Source organism: Astatotilapia calliptera, chromosome 3, assembly GCF_900246225.1.
Source record: "Astatotilapia calliptera chromosome 3, fAstCal1.2, whole genome shotgun sequence".
NCBI lineage: Eukaryota > Metazoa > Chordata > Actinopteri > Cichliformes > Cichlidae > Astatotilapia > Astatotilapia calliptera.
In genome coordinates, this window is record NC_039304.1 from 11,697,575 (window position 1) to 11,714,073 (window position 16,499).

The following is a 16,499-nucleotide window of genomic DNA, read 5'->3' on the forward strand; positions in this document are numbered from 1 at the left end:
AAAACGTGATGCATTTAAGGTTATCCGTTTGGTTTTTGTTTGAGAAGAGAATTTGTTCCACTGTGTGATGGTCGAGTTTCTTTTCTTGGAGATAATTTCTCCTGCATTAGAGAAAATGTGGAACAAAGAGGCTGGAGAGCCCAGAAACTGCAATGCAAGTTGGTAGAGATGCAGGTGTACGGTCTTCCTGGTGTCACAGACGATCAGCTAAAACTATTAAACCAATTAAATTGCTGCCATTTTTGTACAATAATATTTTAAGATTATTTTACATATAAAATAGATATTTTTTATTATATTAAATTTAAAGCATCAAATTGAAGTCTTTCTAAAGTTATTTAATGATATTAATATTATGAAAAGTACATTTTTGTTATGTTATGTTTTCTATATTTTCAGATAACATAAACACAGAAAAATGGTGTTACAGGGAGATTTATAACAATAACTAAATATGCAGTTTTTACAGTTTTCCCAAGCTGTAAAAATTACAAATGAAACAATAAATAAAAATTAGCACCTGCTCCTTTTATGCTACTTTACACACTCACACACATACACAGACACTGGGTTTTAAAGAAAATACATTAAGAACAGCTATATTAGAATTATATTTCAAATGTGACAAACTTATATATATACATATATATATATACATATATATATACACACATACAGTGGCTTGCAAAAGTATTCGGCCCCCTTGAACTTTTCCACATTTTGTCACAAACATGAATTTTATTGGAATTCCACGTGAAAGACCAACACAAACATTTTTTACAAATAAATAACTGAAAAGTGGGGTGATATATTTATTATTTATATACATTTATTTCACTAAAAACATGTAAAATATTGACCTTTATCTTACCTCATAATGGAGATGTCTCTCATGTAGTGCAGCTTGCAGAAAGGGGTCCCATCCCCCCTCCCCAAATGAAATTTCACACAGATTTTTTTTAAAGGGCCAGTGTGAAGTGGCAAACCTTCCTGGCTTTATGAGAATATGAGAAATATGAGAATGAATATGAGCTACAAGCATACTCTGATGGGCAAAGTTAAGTGGCAAACCATCATACCTACTAAAATTTGTCCTGGAATTACTCTGTGACAGCAGAAAAGTGCATAAACTACTTACGGAAGGACGTTTTACCAAAGTAGGATGGTTTGTCAGAACACCGGTATTTGCCAGAAACTGGGTCCATGGCCCGGGGGTTGGGGACTGCTGCATTAGACAACTATAGAGCACCTTAGAAGCTAACCTGTTTCTTTAATGGGTGTTTGGGCTGTTTGCATTTGGATCAGTGGATCAGTGATCGTGTGCTCAGGAGACACCCAACATCCCCTGCTTCAAAATAATCTCTGCCAACTTTAACAAGACATTAGTTTAAGTGTCACAGAATCGATAAATATATAGTAGTCAGAATAATCAGTCATGTTTTTTTCTGAACTGATGAAAGACAAAAAGCACATTCACTTTACACACAGCTACAAGGTTAAGTTGTGTGGATGTTGGTTATTTAAGGTGTCACGTGACCAGTGGAAGGTAGTTGACTTCTCAGTGGCTCAGAAAAAGGCCTGTTAAGCTTGTGATTTATTAAATATATCCCACCCCCATCTAAGAACAAATCTGAAGAGCAGTTTCAGCAACAGGTTCCCACAACCTCGCTGTCTGAGGGAACGTTACAGGAGGGCATTCCTTCCCGCTGCTATCAGACTCTTTAATTCATCCACTTGGGTCAGGTCCACACATGTGGAACAGAATTAATCACGCCTCACTGCACCCTGTCACTTTTTTACACCATGACATATATTTGTCCACATACTTGTCCTTTTATACTTATATGTTTATTTGTAGCTTTAACAAGATAGGTACAAAATAGGTACATTTTTATCTATTTATCTTAATATTTATCATCAATATCTTTGTTGCTACAGTCATTTTGTATGAGTGCTTGATGTTGGTTGTATATTTGCGCGCGTCTGGTTGTCAGTAGCAATTTTTCATTTTTGATGTACGTAACCAAGATTGTTAACATTTGTAATTGTATTTATAGGTTCAACATTCCCAAAGGCTTAATGACCCGCAGTTAAAGCCATGGGCAGTAGTGAGAAAAAGACAGGTTGTCTTGGGAGCACACTGTAACTGCACAGCTGGCCTTGGTGAGAGCTGCTCACATGTGTCAGCTGTGTTGCTCAGCACATGGCAGCATACCGGTGGAAAAAAAAGAAGAGATAGCTGTTACATCTAAGAAGTGCAAGTGGGCCATACTAAGTGAGGAGTTTTCAAAGAAAGTTGAGTATCAGCAAAGCAAGGACATCATTTTTAACAACTCCAAACAAAATAACAAAGAGAAATCTGCAAAAGATCATCCTGGCCTCCCAGCTTTCCCACCTCTGACTGCTGCAAGACCAACTGTATCATAACCTCTGCCAATGCCGCACACAAGTGGGGAAGATCATCGAACCTAAATTAAAATTGCTATGCTAATGCTATTTTTGTTATTAATATAATTCAGTGTTTTATATTGCACCTTACTACTGAAGCAAGTGGCTAGTTTGTAGAGTTCAGTGACAAAGGCAATAAAACTGTTTTTCTGATTTTGATTCTGATCTGTATCTGTCAATCAGGAATATGAAATGTGGTTAGTGGAAATCATTTGAGATGGATGTGAAGATCAAAAAATAGCGAGCATCTGCCATTCTCTTATTTTGATATTTGTAGGACAAGTAAAGCTTTCCCTTCGAAAGTCAAGTCACAATAAGCAAACAAAAAGTGAGAGTTAATAATGTGTATTTGTTGTTTGAGATCATCAGTCACATCATTTTCATTTACATCACTGGAAGGGCACCACAGATTCAGATACATTTGTAAGCGCACAACATGCACCCACAATCTTGTCTAGATAGGTCACATCATTTTCTCTGTCTATGTCTGTGAAAGTTATGGGGACAGTGCTTTGCAAGATCATGTACTGTTGACAGAGAACTCCTATTACTCTTTTATATGTATCCTGAGAGAAGCTAGACACCTGGTGTTCTGTGAGAACCATGTTCTTTGATTTCTCCAGTGCCTTCAACACTTTTCTTCCCACGGTTCTGAAGGACAAGCTGGAGATCTCTGGAGTGGACCATCACCTCACTATCTGGATTTTGGACTACCTCACCGACTGACCACAGTATGTGAGAACTCAGGGCTGAGTGTTGGACAGGGTCGTCTGCAGTACGGAGGCCCCAGAGGGAACAGTTCTGGCTCCGTTCCTCTTCACCATCTACACTGCAGATTTCTCCCACAACTCCACCCAGTGCTTCCTGCAGAAGTTCTCTGATGACTCTGCAAAAGTCGGCCTCATCACTGATGGGGACGACAAGGAGTACAGAGGACTGACCCAAGACTTTGTGGACTGGTGCCAGCTGAACTACCTCCAGATCAAAGCCAGTAAAACCAAGGAGCTGGTGGTAGACTTCCGCAGGCACAAACATCCTCCACTGCAACCACTGAACAGCCAAGGTATGGACATCGAGACTGTGGACAGCTACAGGTACCTTGGCGTTCATCTGTACAACAAACTGGACTGGACTCATAAGTCGGACGCCCTCTACAGGAAAGGGCAGAGCAGGCTGTACCTGCTGCGGAGACTCAGGTCGTTTGGAGTGGAGGGCCCACTCCTGAAGACCTTCTATGACTCTGTGGTGGCCTCAGCCATCTTTTACGGTGTGGTCTGCTGGGGTGGACAGGAAGAGACTGAACAGGCTGATCCGAAGGGCCAGCTCTGTTCTAGGATGCCCTCTGGACCCAGTGGAGGTGGTGAGTGACAGGAGAACGGCGGCTAAGCTGTCATCCCTGTTGGACAACATCTCCCACCCCATGCAGGAAGCTCCAACAGCACTGAGCAGCTCCTTCAGTGGCAGGCTGCGGCACCCACGGTGTGGGGCGGAGAGATTTCGCAGGTCTTTGGGACTAATAAAGGTTATCTTATCTCATCTTTTCCATCCAGAGGAGACGAAACAAATGGAACCTTGAGGTCAAATTGCAATTAAATATTTTACTGTGTGATGTAACTTGTACAAGGAGTAACACTGAGCACTGGATAACAATCTACTCGGTTTCTCTAGAACTATTTCTAAACAATCTATGATGCAAACAGTCTTCTCAAAGCTGCTCTTCCGAAATGCACATGGCAGAGATTGTCTTAGGGATTCTCTGTCAGGCCACAACACTAGACTTGGCACCAGTCTACAATGCATCACACTGATACAGTGTTTGAAAAGCTTTGAAACAGTGGTTGAGTCAATTTTGAAATAAAAATCCAAAAAGTCAAAGGACAAGTTCATTCAAAGCTTCATTAACGTTGACATGTACTGCTGAAAACATGTTTAACAAGATTTAAGTTGGAGAAAAGGAGCCACAAAACGAAAAACTGTAATGAGAATTGTATATGTTGGTAAACCAGTAAGAACATCAACCCTACACTGAAAATATGCAGTGTAGTGTTACTCGTTTTTTCTTTCAGCAACACATTTTCAGTCCTAAGAGCTTGGCAATCTTGCTCAAGAGTCTGGAGGCGTTTACCACATGTTTCAGTGCTACATAATAGAACATTCTCATGGAGAACAGGCTGGACATCATTTCCAGGTTCTTCATTGGTGAAGTCCTTCAAAAGCTGTGAGATGGGAGTTTGGTCTGCAGTAGGATTCTTGCTATTATCTTGGGGATATTCACTTGGTTGACTGGTGAAAACACAAAAGAAGTGTAGTAAGGGAGGTGTTAAGATGTAAACCGCATTTGTGTCAATTATTCTATTCCTACAGTATACTACTACAGTACATGATACCACTACTAGCTTGCACTAAACTTAGAACCCAATTGTGCAGAAACGTTGTGGTTTATAATTTTACCGAGTAGGATAAAGTGGGGATGAACAGATTAAGATCTTTTACATACATTAATTTAAGTATGACAGTTAGAATAAGAGACCAAATCAACATGCAACAGAAAGACTTTGATATATTCACCTTGGAGGGATGCCTTCTGCAGATAGCTTTATTTGCTCTATCCGTTGTAGCTTTGCTTTCTGTCTTCTGTTGAACACATCCAGTCTCATTTTTGTTCTCCTTTTCTCTGGAGATGAAACGTAGTTAAAAATAGATGGAATAAAGTCCGGACTCAATGGATTATCGTTCTTTCTGCCCACAAAATAAACATAAACATTTCAGTATTTCTACTTTAGAGCTTGCTAACTTAGAAAGCACGACAGGAAGCCCACAATGCATGCAACTATGTGGTTTTGCACTCATCAGAAACCACAATGATAGTCTAGTAAATAATGAAAATACTTATGTTAGAAAGCTTGTATTTGGTAATTTACCCGATATGAAATGATCGCGGGTTATCCCCAGAAACACTTCCGTTGTGTTTTTTCCTATTTGTGTTTTCGTTTTTCCTATTTCCGTTGTGTTGGACTAAGACTGTTTTTTTGAAGACAGATTTCCTGTACAATTTTGGAGAGTAAGACATACATATGGAAAGTTATGTATAATCCGGATTATACATAAACATGTCAGATTTGTGAATCTGGAACATGTCAGATTCACAAAGGTCACAATCACAGAGGTTTGTTTGCTGTTTTTCAACAAACTTCTAAAGTGAAACCTGAAAATCTGAAAAGTGACAATTACAAACTCTTGAGTAAATCAAGTGAATACTTTTCTGGATGTCCATTTCATAAAACAATGTCTTGTAAAACACTGCCACCCAGTGGTGAAGTAAAAAAAAATGTTGCAAATTCTGATTACAGTTAGTTTCTTTAACATTAGTTCAAGTTTTGTGGCTGATCACTGTGAAGTGTATCCTTTCGCCAAGCAACACGGTCAGAATAACCTCATTACTTCCACCCCGCTGCGCGCATGGATATCTTCATTAAAAGTGCTGCGGTGTCAGGTGTTCGGCTGTCTAGTTATTTGATCGCAAACTCGAGTCCACCGAAGCAGCGTGGGGAGATGGCGTCGCGGCGGACGAAAAACACAAGAAGCGTGCAGAGTAAAGAAGAGCTGAGCCGGGAAATGCGGCGCAGCAAGCTGGCTCTATTCATCCAACAGTTTGAGAAAGAAGGTGAGGTGCAGCCTCGCTGCAGCCGCACCCACGTAAAGCTTCATACTTCATTTCTGACGTCCATCCATCTTTCCTTACAGCCCAAGAGCGTGTAAACGAGATGGAGGCCAAAATGGAGAACACGCTGGCCACAGTGGAAAAAGTATTCAAAGTGGAGCTGATGAAGATGCCTCCTTCTCTTCAAAACACCCTCATAGGGGATTTAATAAGCGGTGAGTCCTCTGTGATTTTTGTTATTTTTGAGCGTCTTACATGAACAACAACTACCGACTGTTTTCTCTTGTAGAGGAGGAATTCGCCAGTGAGGAATCAATAGCCAGTAAGGTGAGTTGGGTTTCTGGTTATAATCTGCTGTCTATAATTTTATTATTTTTTATTAATCATATGTTGTACTTGGACCTTTTGCAGAATGAGTGTGGTGAGGTACCCCAGCCCCGCAAACAGATAACCAGTAAAAGAGGTGAAATCAAACTACATTTTTCCATTTTGTCCAGTGAGGTTAACAATTGATCTTGTCATAGGTAAAGACACAAACCTTAATTTCTCCAAGTTATTTTGGGTTTGTTTAGCTGCCATTATTTATACTTGTATTTTTGCAGCTAAACCCACTGATTCACCAGACCAGTCTGCCCCAACCCACAGGGTCTCATCCAAAACCTCAAAGGTAGGTGATGCAGCAGGTGTATTTGCACAGGCATGGCTGTCACTGTGATTTTAAACTTTCCAGTCCTCATTAAAAAAAAAAAAACCCCACGATCTCTGGGGAATAAAAGCAATCGTTTACATTTCTTTATTTTCTGTCTTCTTGTTTTGTGTCTTTGTGTTTAGGGAGTGAAGGAGACTAAAAGGACGAGGACATTAGTTTGTAGTAACAGCACTGGAAATCTCATGTAAGGATTAGGCTCAAAGTCACATAGTGCATGGTTATTTACTGCTCTGAACCCGATCAAGGCCTGATCCAGTGTTAGTTGAACTGGTTTTCTTCTTAACTGGTATGTTTGTCATTACTTCCACCTGCCAAGAGTTCTCAAAGATTTCTAGATACCCAGGAGGTAATGACATCAATGGAGCTCATTAGTTTGTGAACAGAGTTTAGATCATCAGAGGAAAATGACATATAGTAGGATATATTGACTCTTTGATGGTACCACCTTGGTAACATACCAAGACCCCCAAGAGAACCCCTGACTGAATTTTTGTTGGTCACCAGCGTCAGTCTGAGCAGGTCATAAAACCCTCGCTAAGCACTTTTAAACATGGGGTTGGCCATTGCTGCTTTTTAGTTGGCATGGAAAAAACCACTTGTTCTACACGGGGAGTGGAGTATGCAAACAACCAGGTAAAATGAAAGGCCGTTCAGCTGTAACACCAGCACTCTAATTGCAGCAGACCCTCCTCAGTCATAACCAAGAGAACTCGCCGCTTGGCAAGTTGCAAGACCAACGACCTGTCCCCGCTGAGCCAGTCCAGACTTAAACTCAGGTCTGTTTGACGCCTTTGTTCGATCAGAAACATGTACTGCATATGTTTTGTTTCTGGCTAAAACTATTTATTTTATTTTTTTAATGCTCTAAACTGTGAAGTTTAGCTCCTACGTTGTTTTTAAATAGTTGGCGAGTACAAATACTGTCAGCTCTCATTAAAATGCACTGATGTGAGTTCTGTGTTGACCCGCAGGTCTGTGGTCTCTGCTGGTGATCTGCACTGTTCTACAGCAGGCTCTACTGCACATATCGCTGTAACCACAGCACAGGGGCTGGTACTTTTTTTTTTTTTTTTTCTTTCTCTACATTTCAGAGTCAAACTTGGCCTAAAACTAAGGAGTTTGTCCTTGTTCTTGAGTTCAGTGTATGGAGTCAGATTTTTGAATAAAGTGTTCCTTATGTGAGCTGAGGTCCTGTGGTTTAACAGATTCTAGACATTGATGTTTTTCACAAGTCAAGTGTTTCTCTTCATAGATGGTGAGCTTTTCTGAAGAGACTAAAGATGACATTAACTGGGACATGCTGGATGACGTGGCGCGGTGCCAGATTAAGAAGCTCTCGGTAGGAGAAGGCCCACTTCATTACAAACTGTACATAGAAACTCCATTTGAAACTGTTATTTCACTTTTCAGAGTCTGATAGATTATCTGTCACAGCGGAGTGGCTGCGACAGATGACCGAAGAAACCCAAATATCCCCGTGTCCAGGATGTCTGTCCAGATGGAGCTCAGAAACGCATTTAACTTCAAGAAGTTTCTATTATACGTGTTCAGCTGAACAGTGTATTTACAATGCATTTGTGTGGGTTTTAAAACTAATAATAAAAGATTAAGTGTTAATTCATGACTAAGTGCCAAATTATTTGTATGATGGTATTTCAAATGTGCAGCTGAGGTGTTAGTTTGTTTTTCCTTAAATGTACCACGTGGAGCAAATGTTGTGTAATAGAAACCAAATGGGGACCAGTGTTATTGGGTAATTAACCTATTTAGGAATGTCTTTAAATGCCATCAGTGTACAGGTTAAACTGAAGGTAGTATGGGCTAGCCCCTGCCTAGGTAATGGCTTACACACATTTCATGATAGTAAAACTAAAAGCAAGTATTAGTCCCCAATAACTTGATGCAAACTCTGAACAGATTTCACACGTTTATACTGAAGCAAGCACAGGTTTATTGTTCTAGATAAATGATTTGTATGATAATTGTGGAGAATGAAATTGCGCAATTAAAGTTCAATATTCTCAAGTTAATAAAATGTACTTTCTTGGTACTGTGGAATTACATTTCAGGTTCTGTGCTAATACAGTTGAGATTTTAAAAAATATAAAGTAAAAGTTTGCATACAAAGCTGTCAAATATTGCCACAAAATTCAGAATATTAAGCTTTAAATTGTAATGGATCACTACAGGGATTCCATCTCCACCTCCATGGGCTCCTCCCTCTGTCCCTGTGTAGAAGAGCTGGAGGATGTGGTGTAGGTGCTGCTGTCTTCAGATGCTGGTATGGGAGTGGGCTCGGGAGCCATCCGTGGATAGAAAGGTCCCACCAGCCAGTTGAGTGGCGTGTTGTTGATCAGATAATCCATGACGTTGTCCAGGGACTCTTTCATTTTGCTCAGCTGAACTCTGCTGCTGGTCAACCCTGTGTCTGGCAGGTCTCCCAGCGCCTTAGCTTTGCTGAAGTTGGCGTACACCTGTGAGGCAGAGTAGCCGAGGGACAGCGCCTCCTGCTGGATGTGGTTGGGGAGACCCTGCAGGCTGGAGACGAGGACAAGGCAGGTGGTCTGAAGCTGCTGGGTGAGGGAACGCGCTAGGGTCAAAGTGCGGGACTCAATTACCTGCATAGATGGAGAGGAACAGATCTGAATTAATTTGCATTATTTTCCCACTTTAATTCAATAAGATAAGTGCTGTGTACTCTATCATAAGTGAATCTTATGGATAATATTTTATCTCAATGTAAATCTTTACCTCTGCCTCATGACAGTTCTCCTGGTTTGGACTACTGGACTTCCATGCAACCAGGGAATTCAACTTCTTGTTCACCATCTGGTTAGCACTGTCAATGTTCTTTCTGCCAACCTCAATCTGAAGAAAAACACAGGAAACGTTTATTTTTTTTTTAAGTCCAAAAGCAGTGAAAGGACAGAATGGCTCTATCATCTGGATAATAAAATGAACCAATATTGGCATGATGACTGATGCTGGCAAACAGTGTGGCATTTACTGATGTCAGTGAATGTGTTGTGTCATCGCTTTTTAAGGGTTAAATATTCAAAAATGGTCTAAATACTGTATATGTGACTTTAAAACATACTGGGTGTTTGTATAACGAACATTCCTTTGATATCCAGGAATAAAAGAGTAAATGTCATAACCTCCCCTCCAAAAAACAAAAAGTCCCTTCCTGTGAATCTTGTTCCTTGCTCATTATGTTAGAGAGAGCGTGTGTGTGTGTGTGTGTGGAGGAGGCCCACCAGGTCAACAGTGGAGTTCAGCTCAGAAATGAACTCCATGCAGCGCTGCTTGCGATCTCGTATCTGGACCATGGCTCTGCTGTACGCTCTCTTGCGGAGCTTGGTGGAGAGAGAGCCCAGGCGGACGTAGTAGTTCGGCTCCTTGTTGTCAAAGCTTTTCACAGTTTTTGCCTCCAGCTCTGTTATAAGGCAGGGAAACATGGAAAATCCCAGTCAAACAACAAACTATATAAAGTTGTCTTGTTTTTTTTGTTTTTCTTAAAACCTAAAGTGTGGACAAGTGTAAAAACATTAGTTGTACTTGTTCAGACCGTGAGAAGAGATCAGTTGAAAGAATCCTAGTATCAAGACTGTTTCATAAGCCTCAAAACACCACAGCTCAGCCTGATCAGCTCTTTTTATATGAAGGCACTAATGCAAATTTACACACATAATGTGATCCGGTCAGCTTTTCTGGAAACTGGACCACTAACTGAACTTTGTCACATCTTGTCACACACACAAGCTTAATCTCGCTAGCTTTTATTTGTATTCTGTTTATCTGAAAAACAAACTGGAGACAAATCCACCTTTTAAATTATATGTAAAAAGTAAATCATTAGAAGTATTTCCTTAAATATTTAAAGAAAAATCTATAGAGGCATTTTTTTCTTTGTCTTTTGATTCCACTCACCCAGCTCAGCCTCAGTCATAGGTAAGTACTGCTCCACCAGACTCTCGGATGTACTCAGGGCTGTGTCGACTCCGCTGCTGATGAGCCGTGCCACTCTGCTCTCCAGTACAGTGCTCACGCTGCCGTTGACGACAGATTTGGTCTTGTCCACCCCACCGTGCACCGCGCCCCTGGTTTTCTCCACAACGCTGGTCAGAGTGTCTGAGACTGTGCCCGTCACGACATCTTTAGCAGTGGTTACTACATCCTTGGCATTGGACACAATCTGGGGAGATCCACATGCATTTTTATTTTAGTGATTGCAGCAAAGGATGAGTTTAAAGTTTGTGAGGAAACAGCAATTGTGAAAAATGGGACAAAGGTCACGGCTGATAACCGAGGAGATTAGCACATTTCACATTGTGAAATTGAGCTTGCTGATGAATCAATGCATACCTGCTCAGAGGGCTGGTGAAGAATCGGCAGGGTTTTCTCAATCTTGTCCAAACCTTTACAGGCAAGATCATTGGCCATGGCAACTATAGAAGAAAAAACAAAAGAATGCTTAAGATTAAATAAAGTAAGTAAATGTTGCTTAAAAGTAAAACAAGTATAAAATCTAAACCGTATCAGAAGCTATGATGCTTATTTCTGCCTGATTATAATAAGTGGGTGAAAGGTCGCAATGCCTCAACGGCCTGACTTGAAAAGACAAAGCGTGACTCAGTTTAATCATCCCTGCAGTTTCACTCTGACCTCCTCCCACCTCTAATACCACGCCTACAGACGGACGAATGGTTCTTACTCTGAGGCTCCAGCTTGTCGATGATGGGTGAAGCAGTGGTGAGAGCCACTGAGGTGATGGTGCGGACTCCTTGCTCCGCGGCCTCACACACAGTCTTGATGTACGGGTGGTTGTCCTTTGTGCTGGAGTACACACTGGACACCAAGCCATAGGTGGAGCTGATCAGAGGAAGGCTGGCGACCCTCTCCACCACACTCTGTAAAGGCAACAGAAAGAAAACAGTTAACGTATAAGTCTCCGAACTCCTTTAAACATTACGGAGTGCTATTTTGTGACGGGCTATCGGCGTAAACCCATGGTTTTAAAATTGTAAACCACATAAGACATTTGAAAGCATAGTTTCACGAAATGTACTTAAAACTACAGTACCTGAGGGCAAAAACTAACTCACCTGAGTTGGAATAACTTCAGCGGTTGCCATTTCTGTCCAGATAAACCTGCAGACAAAGAAAATGCGATTTAGTTCAAGAAAACAACAAACACGTAGAATCACGACATTTTACAGCAGATAAACTGGAGGTTGTTACTTCCGTATTAGGTTCTTTAAAGTTTCTCATAGTTAGCTACATAATAATAAACGCTCAAGTGAACCTTCTACCGATAGAAAGGCAATGCAACTGTATTAAACAGCAGTTAAAACACATAATGAAACAGATACCAGTGGACACTTACCGAGTAACTTAACTATTTCCAAACGGTCAATGAGCTGACTGATACTGCGCGAGCAGGCTGTGGCGGTTTTTATGCGCAGCAGCTATCGCGAGATCTAGCCAAGCGCTGTGACGTAGCGTCGCTACTGCTTGTAGGGCAAAGGTAAACGGGGTAAAAGTTTGGTCGGGGAATTCCTCTGAAATCAGCTGTCACATGAGCAGGCGGTGACACAGTTCAGCCCATGGTTTCATCTCCTTTCAGCAGCCATTCAAGTTCAGTGACGACACTTTTTAAAATGTACATATTTTTAATACAACAGCAGAAACAGTGGCTCCAAAGCTGTGAGTAGTCTACACTGAATATGGCTGCACTTCTTTACCATGGGTCCTAGGAAAAGGAAATACATGAAAGCCTCTTCACCTTTTCCCCTACAGTCTCCAAGTACAATACACAAATGACAACGTACTGCCTTTTAAATTATATTTTGTATAAATCATCATAACAGTCAGTGGTCCAGAAGGCTGTTGTTCCTGGTAGTTTGTGGTAATTTAAAAAAATCCAAACTGTTTGGTTTGGTCATGTGAATCCTTTAAATATAATACCAACTGCAACATTACAGGTAAAACTGTCATTTTAAAAATATTATTTGGCCCCTCTACGATTCCCTATTATATTACATGATATTTTGCTTTAGCGGTTACGCTTCCCAGCAAACGTCTATTTAATTAATCATTTCCAATTATCACAAAGCCAACCTGATGAAAAATATTGTAGCTGTTGGCTTTTGGAGACCCTTTGGGGTCTGAGTGCAGTAAATCAGTCTTGCGCAGGCTCAGACTTGGCACGTTTTTCGGGATCTATGTGAGCCGGCTTGATTAGCTCAAACCCACATCATCTACATGGGACCTGCAACAGTTCACCAATGCACTGAGATTAAAGGAAAATAATTGGCAATACAGCATGAAATATGGCCAAATGAGTCCACACACACACACCTAAGTATCATTATGTTTCATGCAGTAAATAAATGTTTGTATTTTGTTGTTGAAAGCAAAACATTATCTTATCATTCAGTGTGGGGACAGTAACTACTGGCAGAAGCCTGAAGGGACAAACAGGATTTCAGTTTGTGGAGTTAGAGTTTATATACAAACCACACAATGCACGTTTGAGTTAAATATTAAAAAACTGAGGCCATTTTCACAGCAGACTGGTTTTTGTCACCACATGGGAAAAACTAGTGTTCCTAATGTTCATCAGCTGTTTGTTAGTGTGATGCTACATAAACCCCCCAAATTGTAAGTCATTTCACAGTTTCACAGTCTTAATTACCCAGTGATTGTTAAAATGAAGATTGAGTTGAAGTTTAAAAAAAAAGTCACTCCAGGGCCTTTTTAATTCACCGTCAAAGTATTTTCTCACAATGCAGGGAGGCCAGCTGTATATTTGCTCTCATGCAACGTCTAAGAAAGATTAGGGGATTTCTTAAAAGTGACTGCAAGACATTTGACCCACACGTAACCTCTCTTAATTGATTTCTGACTGTTGTAAAGGCTTGAACAGTGCCGTACGTCAGTGGTCTACCAGCAGATAAACAGGCCTGCGTTTGCCAGTCGCTCATCGGAGCCAGATGTGTGGCTCTGGTTCGGATCTGCTTGCCAGTGTCAATGCTTATTTCTATTTTGGTACGTGTTATTAAAATGTGAATTGAGTGCTAATGCAGTTTTGTTGGATGCAACACATTTGGAGGCCAGATGAGGAAACATGGGCTTAGCTCAGATTCCTCTGCTGGTTAATACACTGGGACCCTGGATTCAGCAGATGGACCCGTGGGGCCTATTTATCAGCCTTCATGCATTTTAAATGGACCCATATGATCAAATAAATGTTGGCTACAGGAAACAGCAAGATTCTGCATAAAGGACAATAAGATCAAAGCTTTACAGAATAACTATATAAGAAAAACTGAATAACTGACAATCTATTGAAAATGTGTCACACGTTGGGTTTAGTTGCACACTCCCACCTACATTCAGATACCACGTTGCACTGGACATTGATCGGATCATTTTTAACTGAACACGTCATGTTCAGGTGATTGCCCAATTTTATGGCACTCAAAGTACAACCAAGAATAATCAGCGTGACATGATGAAATCTATACTTAAGGTTTGCGGAGGTGTAATCTTTGGCTCACTGTGATGTTATAGCATGTAAAGGTGCATTAGTTCAAAGGAAATGAGGTAATGCTGTATCCAAATGAATTAAATGCTGGCTCATCACCAGCATCAGAACACTGTTTGAATTATTATGTTTGTTGGATGATTTATTTTTTTAAGAAAACCCAAAATCTACACTTTTTAAAAAGTACAGTTTACTCATGGAGTGTACCACTCTGTTTATTTAGAATAAAATGTATTACACAAAAAAACAATGCACTTAATATTTTGTGCACAATTAGTTTCTGCTACTGTAGTATAATAATCATATTTCCCATATCTACTATAAAAATGATTTTCAGTTTCTTATGGAGTAATTTTATTTTGAAAGTCATCTTGAGTATTAGGAGTCATACTCTTTTGTGAGGATACTTGCTTGGATGCTTTATCTGAAATACTGAGTCTTTAAAGTCCCAGTTCAGCTGAGCAGGATGTTCACACATTACTGCCAGCTTGTCTAATTCAGAATGCAGGGTTATTCTGGTTCAATGTCCTAACTTTACCCCTTTAAAAAAATCCCCTGACTCTCTTGCAGGCTTGAAGGGGAAACTGTCCACTCTCAGTACAGACAGGATTTCACAACAGAAGCGCCTCATGTTGGAAATGTTGATGAAATGTTCAAGGAAGATGGAAAGAGAGTGTGAATGAAGTGACGCTGAAACTCGAGGAGCAAACTGCTCCTAGTAAATAGTAACAGGAAGTGAATGTTTGTGACCATGTGCCTGCTTTTTGCCTTTGATCTGGTAACAGCTTCTCTGCTGTTCTTCATGGATAAGAAAAAGAGCAGCTAGATGGTGAAACTTGGACACAACTAAGTGGCCGGACAATAATCCCAAACATACATGAAAACTGCTTTTGGGATGGCTAAAGAAAACTCACATCTAGCTTTGGGAACAGTCTTCCCACAGCCCAAAGCTCAATCCTATTTAAAATTTGTGGACTACGTTTAAAAGCCGGGTCTGAGCCAGTAAAACAATCAATTTAAATGAACTCTACCAATTCAGCCAAGAATCCAGCTATAATTTTTCTAGAAACTTGTCGATTGCTACCAAATATCTGGGTGAGATGCAACTTGTTGAGGTGTATGTATCACCCTGCATGTATACTTTCGGTCCTGTGTGGATTAGAGAAAATCCAAAATAACTTCAAACTTTTGTACTCAGATCTTGTATTTTATAAGTCATTTAACATGTATGCATATGTATCATCCCAATTCCATGGAAAATAATATAATTAAAATCCCCAAATTACCATGTGATTTATCCCCATTCCTGACACGACTCTAGTATCTCACACTTGATGGTACTTACAGGTTAAACCCACTAGATGGCACCAATGTAGGCAAAATTAACACTCAAACTAAACACTGTGGTGCTTCTGTTTCTTGCCTTTCCCCAAATTGTTTCAATGTTTAGTTTACTGTACTTTATTTAGTTTTACACATAATTTCTGTGGGCTAAAGTCCCTTTTTTGGTTTGGGAGAACCCCGCCCCCCAATTCCTGGCCAAAACAGTGATGGACCTGCTGTGATGTGGCACCATAAGCACCAGAATTCTGTACTCATATTTTGGATGAATTGATGGATGGACCATCCATCCATCCATCCATCCATCCATCCATCCATCCATCCATCCATCCATCCATCCATCCATCCATCCATCCATCCATCTTCTTCTGCTTATCAGGAAGTACAATTAGATGAATACATATTAGCCATTTGAAACCCCAGGTATGCAACAGACATGTTGATAGCTTGAGAGGGAAGAGCTGGTAATGAGCCGAGTCTGCTGCTTCTCTCAGCTGACATGAAAAGAACGATCACTTGTGGCAGAGAGGGGACAGAGTCTGGCAGGAGGAGACTGGAGATCCTCACATGGGATCCCTCTATTGTGCCCTCAGAGACAGGTAGGGCTGCGGGCAGCATGCCAAGACTCCTGGCTGGGTAACAGATACCTGTGGGCTACTGGGAAAGTGTCACACCTCCAGATCACACACAGCTAGCGGCGCTGCGTGAAGAAAGAGTACAGACAGGAAGAAAAGAGGGAGAGTGGGTGAACTTTAATGCTCTTTAGATCACAAGGGAAAGAGGCAGAGATG

At 40.7% G+C, this 16,499-nt stretch overlaps 2 protein-coding genes and 1 long non-coding RNA gene across 4 annotated transcripts; 1 reads left to right on the plus strand and 2 right to left on the minus strand.

The window, feature by feature from the left end:
* Positions 1–4,071: 4,071 nt before the first annotated feature.
* On the minus strand, positions 4,072–5,434 carry LOC113018623 (uncharacterized). The gene is made up of 3 exons (XR_003271824.1): positions 5,370–5,434; positions 5,017–5,122; positions 4,072–4,731 (listed from the first exon to the last, which is right to left on the minus strand). It is a non-coding gene; the product is annotated as an uncharacterized LOC113018623 (long non-coding RNA).
* A 463-nt stretch (positions 5,435–5,897) lies between these two features.
* Positions 5,898–8,435, plus strand: cdca9 (cell division cycle associated 9). 2 transcript variants are annotated; one of them, XM_026161797.1, is made up of 10 exons: positions 5,898–6,112; positions 6,193–6,324; positions 6,399–6,436; positions 6,521–6,572; positions 6,712–6,776; positions 6,941–7,002; positions 7,502–7,594; positions 7,790–7,871; positions 8,071–8,157; positions 8,229–8,435. In XM_026161797.1, the coding sequence occupies exons 1-10, from the start codon at positions 5,908–5,910 to the stop codon at positions 8,271–8,273; spliced, it is 861 nt and encodes a 286-aa protein (XP_026017582.1). In that variant the 5' UTR covers positions 5,898–5,907; the 3' UTR covers positions 8,274–8,435. The 2 variants fall into 2 exon arrangements, with proteins under 2 accessions (XP_026017582.1, XP_026017581.1); XM_026161796.1 differs by having other exon boundaries at positions 5,902–6,112; positions 7,499–7,594.
* Positions 8,436–8,732: 297 nt separating this feature from the next.
* Positions 8,733–12,286, minus strand: plin2 (perilipin 2). Its single transcript, XM_026161793.1, has 8 exons — positions 12,205–12,286; positions 11,924–11,969; positions 11,533–11,728; positions 11,184–11,266; positions 10,749–11,013; positions 10,076–10,254; positions 9,570–9,686; positions 8,733–9,436 (listed from the first exon to the last, which is right to left on the minus strand). Exons 2-8 carry the CDS (start codon positions 11,951–11,953, stop codon positions 9,002–9,004), a joined length of 1,305 nt encoding a protein of 434 aa, XP_026017578.1. The 5' UTR covers positions 11,954–11,969; positions 12,205–12,286; the 3' UTR covers positions 8,733–9,001.
* Between the last annotated feature and the right edge of the window lie 4,213 nt (positions 12,287–16,499).